The sequence below is a fragment of the Nothobranchius furzeri genome, chromosome 17 (genome assembly GCF_043380555.1).
Source record: "Nothobranchius furzeri strain GRZ-AD chromosome 17, NfurGRZ-RIMD1, whole genome shotgun sequence".
In the NCBI taxonomy this organism is placed as follows: Eukaryota; Metazoa; Chordata; class Actinopteri; order Cyprinodontiformes; family Nothobranchiidae; genus Nothobranchius; species Nothobranchius furzeri.
In genome coordinates, this window is record NC_091757.1 from 35,127,559 (window position 1) to 35,141,330 (window position 13,772).

The following is a 13,772-nucleotide window of genomic DNA, read 5'->3' on the forward strand; positions in this document are numbered from 1 at the left end:
TGTTGATTTTATGTGATGAAATCTTTTCTTATAGCTTTTGGAATTATTTATAGCTCATACATGCTGCAAGTTGACATGAAAACACATTTTATTTCTCTGACCTTTGAAATCCTTCAGGAGAATGAGATGAACATTTAGTAGTAATTCAGGTCCCCAAAAAAGAACCTTCTTATGCTGTATTTGAATTGAATGATGTGTTGGACCCAGTTAGAACATGAACTCACCCACCATCACATTCATCTATCACTCCAGTAAGCTCTATGTTCTGAGCCCATCTGTGAAGTAGGTAAACTGAGTTGTAGCTGCTTTAGGGAACAGAAGTGATTCACTCAAAGCTTTGCCTCTATCCTGATGACAGTCACTGAGCTTTTGATGCAGGCTGAACATGAAAATAGTCACATACACCTATCTCCTGCATTAGCTTCTTATAGAAATTAGATGGTGAAACTCTAGGATTAAAACATCCTGACAGAGCTATGTCACACTGCACTTAACATTCATAGACTCACCCATCATGACTGGTGACGGGGAAGGCTGTTGTTGGTTTATCGGTCGGGAAACCGCAGAGAACGCCTCACCTAGTAGAATCTAACTTTCAGTTTTAGCTAATTCGCCACATGGCAGCAGCTCCTCCAGGCTTGTGTTATTTGTGGAGATTAAACATCCACATTGCAAGTCAGTGGTAGAGTCATGTTGCCGTTATCCAATCTAAGGAGGGATGTCCAAATAAGACAGAAATAAGACTCTAAAACTCGCCATCTTAAGCTCAGGTGGGATGCGGCTTGGAGCTAGTTCCTCAAAATTGTGCACTAATGTTTTTGGCCCCCAAGTACGACTTGGAAAGCATTAATTCCTTCTAGAGACCCTGACAAATGTGTTGATTAAACAAGTGTTCTACACCTTTAATGCATTTATGAAAAAAAAAATGTTTTTCCATTTTCCTTGTAGGTCAAAGACAAAGGACCGGAGGCTACTCGCAGGTTCTTCAACTGGTTCTACTGGTGCATCAACCTAGGAGCCATTCTGTCTTTGGGCGGTGTAGCTTATATCCAACAAAACATCAGTTTTGAGATCGGTTACATCATTCCTGCCGTGTGCCTCGGTGTGTCCTTCCTGGTTTTTCTTCTTGGTCGTACAGTTTTCATCACAAAGCCTGCGGATGGCAGTGCCTTCTCAGCTATGGCTAAGATCTTCGCCTTTGCCTGCTGCTCACAGAAACCAAAGGAGACTAGCTTACTGGGGTGAGGGCAGTCGTGACTGTTTCAGCCATTTCTGTGTCAATCGTTTTGGGTATAACAGAGTACACGTCCCTCACATTACCTCTGGTCTATAATAGATTATTTTGTAGAGCCTCTCAGTTTCATGGTATTTAAAAGGAAATAATAGCATAAAAATGATGGATATCTGAGTGAAAAATGACAGTAATAAATAAGTCTTTAGGTTAGGTTTCCACATTTGTAGCTGTCTGGAGTGTTTTTCCTGTAGTTTGTTTCTAATGTGAGCTGCGAGGCAGCTTAAGCGTTTTTATATATTCCTTTATCTTAAATCTTCCTTTGATCCCCTTCTATACTACTTTTCCTCTGGTCCATTCATTCGTCATTTCCTATGGCGAGATGTTATTCTGAAAGGCTAAAACTTGACTTTGAACCAAAATACCACAAGCAGCTCAAACACTTGACATTGAATGGTTTAAGTTGGACAATCTCACATCCTTTTAAGAGATGAGGATTAGAAGATTTAGTGTAAAGTTTCTTTCGTATTTCTAGAAGTGCTGTTATTAAAGGGTAAGATTTTTTCAGGAAAAAAAAACAAAATCTCCTACTTTAAGAGTTAGTCTAATTGTGTTATACTTTGTTTTTATTATTGTTATTAAAATTTTATACTTAAGCTTTAGTCTGGGAGTATTTCAAATGTGTTTTTTCTTTTCTTCTATGAAGCAACAAACCAGCTTTGCTTGACAGTGCCAAAACAATTTTTGGAGGGAAGTTTCAAGAGGAAAAAGTGGAGGAAGTCAAAGCACTGATAAAAATCCTTCCAGTTTTCTTTGCCCTTATTCCTTACTGGACAGTGTATTTTCAGGTACGTATAACTCCTGTTTCACAGATATAAAAATAAACCATGGGAATGTCTTTTTGTCAGTTTAAGTTTCCTGGTTGCAGATATGAAGACAAGTGAATACATTATGAGTCTAGACTATAGAGAAGTGTAATTGCACCAGAGATCCTTTCAATCCTGAATTGGGTTAAAATCGGTTTATTGTGTTGCAGATGCAGACAACGTATGTCCTGCAGAGCCTCCATCTGAAGATTCCCGACACGCCCTCAAACATCAGCGACGACTCCCATCGGGTAAAATAAATAAGACACTCCTAGTCCATGTTTTTTTCTTTGGTTTCATAGAAATGTTGTGATTTATTACCTTGTGCTGTATAATTATACAGAATAAAACAAACCCACCGGGGCTTCCCTATTAACAGTTCTGAACTAGACTCCTATGTGCTGAACATTAAGGAGTCGATTGTTCTCTGACACACAATGGCGGGCAACAGCTGGAGGCTGCAGCAAAGACTTGTAATGCCTCTGGGATTAAGTCAGAACTTCACAGACTAATACTTTACAGATTAGCACCCTGGCTGTGTTTGCGTTTCTCTGCTGCAGCGCCGCCACCTGATGGATCCCGCTGATTGCTGCTGATGTAACTCAATCACACAGATTGTATGTAGCAGGCCTTTGATGGCTTCCTCAGCAGCTCCACACGAAACATGACTCCTCAAAAATCAGAGCGTTCAAAGCAATGAAGCTGAGTGCACTAGAAAAGCTAGTATGTACACAGTATTATTTCTCTTATTCTTTAATGGATGTGTTTAATGTGACTTCACGGAAATGTGAAGTGAAACATTCGCCTGAAAACTACACAGTCGAAAACAAAGTTCTAAAAAGGCCAGATAGTTTTCATCAAAATGACTAAATAACCTTAAGCGCAGAAGATCTGAGATACTTTAGCTGATTCATTGTGACCGTTTTCGTAAAGGATGCTTAAGAGCTGTTTGAGCTCGCCTCTTTTTTGTTTATTTGATATCAAAAGAAGAGCTAAGTCTCGTCTTCCATCAGCCTCGACAATTTTCAACATCAAAAGGGAAGTGAGATTAGCTGCCTCTGTGAATTTCTCCCTCACCTCACCTGACACATTTCAGTGGCTAACTTCAACAAACGATACTTTTTAAAGTGAGCAGAACTCATGCTGATGGTACTGCTCGAACACGAGTGGCAGAAGTGAATGTGTTTTCATCATGAAATAAAAAATAGTCATTTTTATAGAAGATACAGAGTTTATCTGAAAACTGATCGTTGCAGTTATCTTGTAGTACTGATCTGTGTAATAAGTTAGCGACAGTTGAAGCATCAAAACAGAAGTAAAGCTGTTTTTTTAGTATTTTATTTACATCATTAGAAGACAACTAAATGTACCGTTTGTTTAGTTTTTAAATGTAGCTCATTCTGTAAAAATAAGACCCCTAAAGCAGCTGAGATGCCACCATCATCCATCCATCATCCCTGGCAAAGGCGCAGACTCACTCAGAACTTGATGTACGATAATGTGGAAGCGAGAGGATGGTGCTCTCTTTAGGAGCTGTGGAAAAACGGAAATTCACTGTGAGAATAAATTATTTTATCTGTTAAACCGGAGGCACATCAGGCGCTTGAATGTCACTTGGAATTTCAATACCTAAAAAAATATAAAAAAAATAAAAACCACACCTGCCTTAATTTGCAATTTTATTCTTGGCCCAGTGAGGTATCGGTAAAACATGAAGATAATTCTTAACTTTAAATGGATTTCCAATGTGGTGGCATTTATTCCTAATCTAATTATTCATTTCAGATATTAAACCTTAAATTAGATTTAGGGTTTTATCTGTGAAACTTGTTTTGAATGAACAGTTTAGCACATGCTGCCTGACTGTAATGGACATGAATACTGAAAACAGGAATGTTATTGACACTACAGCTGCTGCCACTATGAATATTAATCCTCCTGTTTATTCCCTCTGTGGATTGAATTATTGTGTTTTATTAGATTGTGTTTAGATTCGACCACCTGGGGGTGCCAAAGCAGTATCTAGACTGAAGTGTGCTCTTGTCAGTACTCATGCAAACATGTGGAAGACAAACGCTGTTAACTTTGTTGGGATGCATGCTCACTCTCCCTTTGTTTTAATGCTCTGTTGCTTGTTGTAGACTTCAGTTTCATCTCTTTTCCTCCTGTTTTCCCAGATGGCGTTTCACTTCCCGGCTGCATGGCTCACCATGTTTGATGCAGTGCTCATCCTTATGCTGATTCCTCTTAAGGACAAAGTGGTGGACCCCATCCTGAAGCGCCGCGGCCTGCTGCCCTCCTCTCTGAAGAGGATTGCAGTGGGGATGTTCTTTGTTATGTGGTCGGCCGTCGCCGCGGGTGAGTGAGTGCACTAACAGGCTTGCTGACATTTAGGTAGAATTCCACAAAAACAAGGAAAACATTCTGTACTAAATACAAGTTTAGGTATTTTGAGAAATCACGCACATCATTTTTTAGTTAGATTTTTATGCTGTGTGATGAAACCTGTCAGGGAGCCAACTTTTGATCTGCTCTGAGTGTATCTGACAGGCATGAGGCTAAGCCTTTGTCTAACTAATGATTTAATTTCATGTGTAGCTTTGTGTGGGTCTGGGTAGATTGTCTGTGCCTGAATCACAACAGGCAGTCCAGAGGTTAGTCTCCTTTTCATACAAACTCCACTAGGCCTCAGCGGGTGCTGCAGCACTGATACACCTAAGCTAAAATGTTCTGAGAAAGATAAAAGCCTGAAAGCAGACAAAAGCAAATCAGTATCACCCCAGAGAATCAATGTTCATTATATTTTCTACTACCAAGCCTTATCTTCTTCCAGGTGCACATTACATCCTCCACATGGCATAGAAACGTATTCTGTCAGTAGTGACCTTTAGATATTGACTGGCGGGCATTCTCCAATTGCCAGTAGACTGTTAAACATGCACTTAATCTAATTTGACAGCAGTTGTTAAGGGTAACTTTCAACAGTTTGTTTTTTAAAAACAATACAATAAAATTAATTAGGAGCTAACACACCAGCCAATTCATACCTTACTTTTTTCTATTATTTGGCTATAATCAACTCATTCCCTAACAGCAGTTTTGTGTATTTGTGTTGCATTAATAGCCCACAGTTCAGCAGACCAATGACTAAAGCAGAAAACAGCAATTAAATGTGTTTTTGTATCAGTCCAAACACAAGACTTGTTTTTTCATTCACATATAGGAAGATATTTAACATAAGTCATGATGAATTATTATATTTAGAGCGTGGCTTAAATCTTACTCTCAGCTGATTTATGCAGTATATGTGCAAGAACAATTAAACTGGTGTATAAACAGAATTTATGCTCTATGGATTAAAGATAATTATATTAGTTCCCGTTTGTGTTCAAAAAATAAAAAGCAAATCTAATTTTTGTGCTTTACTTCATATTGATGAGGGGTGACCAGCCGAGTGTTCGGTCTGCCTTGGTCCATGTAAAAACATCCTTTTCAGTCAATGTGATAAGAGCTCCTTTAAGAAATGTAACATTCAATCATCATTTTCTTTTCACCAGAACGTGCAGTTTTCTACATGTGGCCGTGCTCTAACATGTTCATTTCAGTGTTTAAAAGCTACCCAGGCATTTATTTTCCCATTTGGCTTCTTGGGGGGTAAAAAGTGCTATCCTCGCATTTGAATTCAGAGAAAATAAGTTCTGAATGTTGCAGAAAGCAATTTTGAGTTCAGGGAGTGGAAAGAAAAGGTTTAAGATGGTGCTGTAGTCCGGGCATTGGTCACAGAATAGTAGGTGAACACGCAGATGGAGCGCTGACAGTTTTGACCTGGATTTCAGGAGGCAAATCAAACACAAGGAGCAAGGCTATATGTCATAAAGCTTATTAAAATGTTTAATCCTCTGTTGGTTTAGCAGCTTGTTGTTCCCCCAAAATGAAGTTTTGCTTCACATTAGGGCTGCAACAACGAATCGATAAATTCGATGAAAATCGATTACTAAAAGCATTGGCAACGAATTGCGTCATCGATTCGTTGTGTTGCACAACTCTTCCAAAAGCGCCCCCCCCCCCCTTCCCGAATCCCGCCCGCCGTTGCGCGCAGACCAGAGCAAGTCAGATCAGCAGGAGGGAGAGCCGCAGATCAGCGCGAGGGAGAGCCGCAGATCAGCGCGAGGGAGAGCCGGCAGACTTGCGCTGCTGCGAACCGGTTCCGCATTGTTGCACAGCGATCCAGGCAGCTGCTTCCAGCGCACGGTCCATTCTCAAAGTGGCGCAACCAAAAAACTATAATTAGCACACGATCGTTCTTGTCTGCACATCTTCTCTATTTTCTGTCTTATTTGTGCCTGAAGCTCGCTACTGCGGAGCTCATCACCTGTGCTGTGGTGATGTCACCTCACGCAGCATCGAAAACGCGCTCTGCGCTTTTCGGTCAGGAGATCCCTTTGATCTGCTCAAAAGTAACTGATGAGGTGAAAAGGTAAGAATCCAGGCAACAGATTTTCTGGAGAATTAAGAGGAGATGCAGGAAGATGAGAGACAGACAGGACAGGAAAATAGTTCAATAAAAACAAAAAATCAATCAATCAATCAATCAATCAAAGCTTTATTTATAAAGCGCCTTCCGCAACCCTGTCAGGAAGCCCAAAGCGCTGAAAGTGAAACAAAGCGCTGAAAACAAAGTGTTGAAAAGTAAAATGTAGGTAGATTTATCTCCACTACACGTTTTTACCTATAAAAAACAATAAGTTATACACATGTCATATTTATACATCTGATACAATTCAGATCACCTTCAAAACTCAGTCACACACTCAGGGCCGTTTCAAGACATTTTGGGGGCCAAGGCAAAATGACCCCCCCAATAACTGGGCTCCCCAGAAGCCTCTGTGTAATTCATGCCCTCTCCAGTAGTGTTAGTTATATGGTGTTTATAAAAGCCCCTCAGACATTACTGACATGTTCTAATATTATCAGATGAAAAACTAAATTATCAGACATGCTGTCTCATCTGCTTCTTTTATAAACTTGCAAAAAGTAACAAAACCATTTGAAAGCCACTATTTGTGGATTCTCTGAAAGTTTCCATGGAGTGTGTGACTAGTTATTTTTTCATTGATCCTATCGTCTAATCTCACAGCTGAAACAAGCATCCTTAATAATCTGCACAGGAAGCGTACCGATGCTGTAGTAAAACAAAAGGTATAATAATTTATTATTAATAAAACCTTGTTGCAGAACTAAAGCAGAAAAATTTGATTTTGCATTAAATATGCTAAATATTTATATATGAATTGTTTTAGAGCCCTTTAATTGGCAGAATCTGATATTAATTTAGTTCTTACAAAAAATGGGTCCCAACATGGTTTGTGTGGCGTTGCCATAGTGTGACGTCATAGGCACAGATCCCCTGTCCTCTTGTTTGGAAATGGAAATATGGTCACCCTACATTAAACAAACTGTCCACCCGGGCTTTTGCACTGCACAGAGAAGCTTCGCTGCCTACGACTGAACGTCAGTTGAGAGTCAGTCTCATGCAGACTGACCAATGAAGAGAGGGCCTCAAGTTAAGACCCTCTCCTCATTGGTCAGTCCACACGAGGTGGGTCAAAGGTTACTCTGGGCGGGTTACGTGTTGTCAGGCATTCAAGTATTGAGTATATTTACTGCATATTACAGTAAAATATTCTGTATGTGACCACATTATGGTGATCCTCGGGTCGTGATGATGGAGCCCTTGAATATTGTTGCCCAGGGTACAACAAAGTGTTAATCTGGCCCTGGTTCCGCCGTCACATTCCCGCAGAAACTGGTTGATCACACCGGGGCCAGACTACTAGCATGTGGTTTTACAACCACAATGTCCTCAGAAGCAAAAACGCTTTTAAAAGGGAGGGAGGAGTCCTAACTGTTGCTGCAGGCGTGTTGTGTGAGAGTGCAGTTATATACTGGTTAATATATTTTTGGGTTCAGTTGCTTTCATGTGGCCTAATGTGAGTCTATTTGGGATCATTGGAATGATCAGCAGCATTTCTTGATGTGACTTTATGGCAGTTGCCCAGGGCATCATCGCAAGGAGGATGGCATTCATTTACTTTTGTTTTATTTGGTATTTTTTCAGTCATTTTTGGAAATAGTGATCAATTTTGATTAATTCACAGCCTATGTTTAATTACATTTAAAATATATGTCAACAGATGAGATCAAACAAAACAGATGAGAATTGCCCTTAAGCTGTTTAACTTGGACCAAGCATTTTAGGTCACAGATAGATGTAGCTTAGGGTCTCTGTCTATACACCTTATAAGACAATTTAGGTGATGGCATGTTGTTTTTCTGCTATTGAACTGTTTTCTAATAATGTTGTGTTAAATAAAGTGAAGGAAGGAGAGAAATAACGTTTCCCTAGCAGTTTTTAAAAATTTCCCCATGTAATCCGATTAATCGATTAATCGTGTCGAGACCCCATCCGATTAATCGATTATCCAAATAATCGTTTGTTGCAGCCCTACTTCACATTCTTTTTTAGATCTGCCTTATGCTGTTTTTACATATAGAACTGCACCCTCTTTCAGTCCAGTGTGCGTTTTCAGTTCTTATCTTGACTCCTTTTACAAGCTGAAATCGTATTATGTGACAGATGATTAGTGGTGAATATCCCAGAGTGACATCCTTTGCTCTCAAAGGAAAACTGCAATGTCTAATTTGAAAAACAAATGAGCTTAAAACACTCTTTTCATGCCTCTTGACAACATTCTAACATAAAATAGCTATAAATATACTGTGGAGATAAAAATAAAAATCCTGAAAAAAAAAAGAAGTGATTCTCTCACATTTGTCAATTACCTCTGCCAATAACACGTTTTGGACCCAAAGCAACTATTGGACCGTGCGGTTGTCTGTCTCGCCGAACCGCTGCACTTCCATGGGTCCTTCACTCATTACACACTCGTGTATTTAGCAGCAGAACACCAATGGTGAGGTTCTCCGCTCAATAATATCAGAAAAGGAGAAACAGCCAGCTGCTACCACTTCAACTTCAAGACAAACTACCAGAGTCCCAAAAAGAAAAACACCATTTGAAGTCATAGACAACAAAAGATGCTTGGACCTTGAAAATGGTGACTGGTGTTTAGCGCTATCGCTTTCGTCCGACAGCACAGGTTTCTGTTTCCAGCAGAATCATCCTAGGGAACATACCTGAGGGGAGGGGGGAGTGTTCCATGACCTACCATGCAGCAGATTTACCCATATGGTGTCAGGTGCCTCAGTATGTGCTGATAGGAATCAGTGAAATCTTAAGCCATGTTCAAAACCTAGCTTGTTCTGTGGATTTGTTAGCTCTCGTTCACTCATTATTTCAATAAATCTGCTGGGGCCTCTAGTATGAATGAATGTTTTGTGATTTGTTTTCTCTGTAAAAAAAAAAGAAACATTGCATGACTGTTTCAGGAGGTAGAAATTAGTTGAAGGAGTGGGGAGCGAAAAAACGACAGGATCACGAGTCTTATTCATCAATATTTATGGTATGCAAACATTCTGTGTCTGGTTGGCTAACGGCAGTGAGACTCTTCTGCTGCCTTCACTCATTTGTCTTTTCTTGGGTAAAAAAATGCAACGCTGTTCTCTAATCTCCCCTGTCTGTATGTGCTCCGCTATGTTGTTGAGTTGCTAATGTTAGCTGAAGTGTGCTGTTCTCTGTCCTAGCTGCTAAATCAACACATCCTTCAGCAGTTACAAGCCATGGTGGGAGGGGCCGTGGATGCTACTTCTCCTCTTGACATATAAGGGTCTGACCTTTTCTGAGCCAGTCGTTACTATTTCCTTTCTGCGGTTAATCCAGGCAGTGAAGATTGAAGAGAAAACTCACGTTCAGCATGCATGTGAGACTTTGAGTGAATGATCGTATTCCAAAAGGAACAAGTATTACATGGTTTCTTAGAGAACAAGACCTTAAACTTTGTTAACTTTATTCCTGCCATTCTGTGTTCATGGCTCTGAACCACACTGGTTCTGAATCACTTTTGGCATCTTTGAGATGTAGGTAATTATTTGTCTGGGTATCAGCAGAGTGAGCTTTTTCTGCTCATTTACATACACAGTGTTTAGAGCATGGTTTCACACTGAAGGCAAGTCTGGAAATCTGTTATGACATTGGTTTTGAAAGCATTTATTTTGTATACTAATTAAGATCTACCTCATGACATTTAGATGCTTAAAAGCAACTTCTTGAGCAGAGCAGCTAAGTATCACACTGAGTCTGTTGTGATGTTTAATTGAAGCAAAAATGAAAAAATAAAAAGCACGGAGGGATGTGTGTTTATAGTGTAAGACTCGCTCTTAGCAGCCTGGTTGCCACGGTGCATGAGATGGACAGAGGGTATTATTGGATGTACGGATTACAAGGCTTACAACTCCTCTCCAATACAGCATTTAATGTAGTTATGATTGGAGGCTGGGAGTTATCGGGAAATAGCCGCTGGTCACATGATGATAGCAGTGGAGTAAAGCTTAAAGGAGGCATGAGCTGATGACAACTGCTTGGTTGAGCTGTCTGGACTGTCCCTTTTCTTTCTGCTTGAATACCAAAGTCTGCAGATGCCATCTTAGTAAAGTGTTTCTTAGACTAGCCAAAATCCCACTGAATGTGTAATACAATGAGTTTCTGTAATATTTTTCAGTCGTATGTGCATCTATTCTTTTCTTCTGTGATAATATTCATTCCTCTCTGGTTTCTTTGTCTACTTCATCAGGTATTTTGGAGACGAAACGCTTGGAGTTGATCAAAACCAATGGTACCATCAACCAGGTGCTTGGCAACGTTATCTACCATGCAGCAGATTTACCCATATGGTGGCAGGTGCCTCAGTATGTGCTGATAGGAATCAGTGAAATCTTTGCCAGCATTGCAGGTACGGTTGTTTGACACCCTTCGTTGAATTTATGTGTTAACAGCTTCTCATTTCATTCTGGCAAGGTAAACATTATGACTTAACATGAAATGCAGTTTGATTTAGTGATGGAGTTAATGCTTTGAGTTTGCCTGATTTGCTCTCAGGCTGAACCACTCTAGACAGATTGTTGACTAAAACCCACAGAGTCCAATCTTTTAAACAAAACACAGCGAAGACAAATGTCCAAATGCTTTTTGAGCACTTTGATTCATCATCAGACAACGCCAGCCTAATGTGTTTGTGGGTTGTTATCCAGGGTAAATAGCCTAAGACATCAATTGATAATTGATTGTACTGATTTTCTCCCTCTACTACAAGACATTGTTTAGTAATGAGACAATTTACACATAGGGTATAGATAAAATAACCTTATCACAACTCAGATAGACTAAGGTTTGCGTTCAATTGCGACCTCACAGTGTTTCATGCTGATAAAATGTGTAAATATCTACAGTGGGGCAAAAAAAGTATTTAGTCAGCCACCGATTGTGCAAGTTCTCCCACTTAAAATGATGACAGAGGTCAGTAATTTTCATCATAGGTACACTTCAACTGTGAGAGACAGAATGTGAAAGAAACTCCATGAATTCACATGGCAGGATTTTTAAAGAATTTATTTGTAAATCAGGGTGGAAAATAAGTATTTGGTCAATAACAAAAATTCAACTCAATACTTTGTAACATAACCTTTGTTGGCAATAACAGAGGTCAAACGATTACTATAGGTCTTTACCAGGTTTGCACACACAGTAGCTGGTATTTTGGCCCATTCCTCCATGCAGATCTTCTCGAGAGCAGTGATGTTTTGGGGCTGTCGCCGAGCAACACGGACTTTCAACTCCCTCCACAGATTTTATAATAATAATAATAATACATTTTATTTAAAAGCGCCTTTCAGAACACCCAAGGTCACTTGACAGAAAACACTTAATAAAATACAATAAAACAATAATAAAACCCAAACAAGAAAAAAAACAAAGAGAGAAACAGTTCAATAAAATCAGAGTTTGTAGGCAGATTTAAACATATGTGTTTTGAGTTTTGTTTTGAAAATGGTAAAACTGTCGATGTTCCTGATGTCTGGGGGAAGTGAGTTCCAGAGACGAGGAGCAGAGTGGCTGAAAGCTCTGCTCCCCATGGGAGCGAGACGGGCAGAAGGAACCGCAAGATGGATGGAAGAAGAAGATCTGAGAGAACGGGATGGGGTGTGAATACTTATAAGGTCTGAGATATATGGAGGAGAGAGGTTGTGGATTGCTTTGAAGGTATGGAGGAGAATTTTGAAGATGGACCTGAATTTAACTGGGAGCCAGTGAAGCTGTTAGAGAACCGGGGTGATGTGGTGAAAGGAAGGGGTTCTGGTGATAATATGGGCTGCTGAATTCTGGACCAGTTGCAGTTTATGAAGGAGTTTGTTGGGGAGACCATAAAGAAGTGAATTGCAATAGTCGAGACGGGAGGTGACGAGGCTGTGGACGAGAATGGCGGCAGTGTGAGGGGTCAGGGAGGGGCGGAGACGGTTTATGGAACGTAGATGGAAGTATGCTGACCGAATTATGTTATTAATGTGAGCTTGAAAAGAAAGTGAGCTGTCGAGGATGACACCCAGACTCTTGACGTGAGGGGAGGGGGAGACTATGACGCTGTCAATAGTTAAAGAAAAGCTGTCAGATATTGAGATGGTGGATTTAGTGGCAACTAGAAGAAGTTCAGTTTTATTGCCGTTGAGTTTGAGGAAATTAGAGGTGAACTATGATTTGATTTCAGAGAGGCAGTGTGTAAGGGAGGATGGTGGGAGAGTTGAGTTGGGCTTACTGGAAATGTAGAGCTGGGTGTCATCTGCAAAGCAGTGAAACTGGATATTGAATTTGCGGAAGATTTTGCCAATAGGGAGGAGATATACTATGAAGAGGAGGGACCCCAGGACAGAGCCCTGGGGCACACCTGACTTGACTGGGGATGGTTCTGAGGAAAAGGATTTTAACTGGATGAACTGAGTGCGGCCAGTAAGGTAAGATTGAAACCAGCGGAGGGGGGTGTGAGTGATGCCTATGGAAGAGAGTCTATTGAGGAGGATGGGATGAGAAACGGTGTCAAAGGCCGCACTCAGATCGAGGAGAACGATAATAGAGATTAAACCAGAATCAGCAGCAATGAGTAGGTCGTTAGTGATCTTGAAGAGAGCTGTTTCTGTGCTGTGGTGGGGACGGAAGCCAGACTGAAACTGTTCATAAAGGTTATTGCGGGTGAGATGGGAATGGAGCTGAGATTCAACAGTTTTCTCTAGGACTTTGGAAATGAAGGGTAGATGGGAAATGGGACGGAGGTTATTGAAATCATTGGGATCTGAACCAGGTTTTTTTAGAATAGGGCTGACTGAAGCGGATTTGAATAGGGAGGGGACCGTACCAGAGGATAGTGAGGAATGAATAATGGCTGTTATAAAAGAGAGCAGAGAGGAAAGGCAGGATTTAACTAAAACTGTTGGAATAGGGTCTAGTTGACAGGTGGAAGGTTTGGATTTGGTGATGTAATCTAATAGTTCTGAGGGATGGGGAAGTTCAAAGGAGGAGAACTGAATGGAGGGTTCAAATAAATCAGGAGAGGGAGGGGAGGAATGAGGTAAAGATAGATGGATTCTATTGACCTTATCATTAAAAAACTGAAGGAGAGAGTTACAGGTTTCTGAAGAGTAAAGATGGATGGGTAAGGAGTCGGGAGGCT

The 13,772-nt window shown here is 40.5% G+C and overlaps 1 protein-coding gene across 1 annotated transcript in view; it reads left to right on the forward strand.

The window, feature by feature from the left end:
* slc15a4 (solute carrier family 15 member 4) overlaps nucleotides 1–13,772 on the forward strand; it is a 49,233-nt gene that overhangs the window by 6,415 nt on the left and 29,046 nt on the right. The window contains exons 3-7 of the mRNA XM_015972130.3: nucleotides 949–1,241; nucleotides 1,938–2,079; nucleotides 2,268–2,348; nucleotides 4,275–4,455; nucleotides 10,848–11,006. Of these exons, the coding sequence (XP_015827616.3) occupies nucleotides 949–1,241; nucleotides 1,938–2,079; nucleotides 2,268–2,348; nucleotides 4,275–4,455; nucleotides 10,848–11,006 (856 nt within the window). The remainder of the gene's footprint in view (nucleotides 1–948; nucleotides 1,242–1,937; nucleotides 2,080–2,267; nucleotides 2,349–4,274; nucleotides 4,456–10,847; nucleotides 11,007–13,772) is intronic.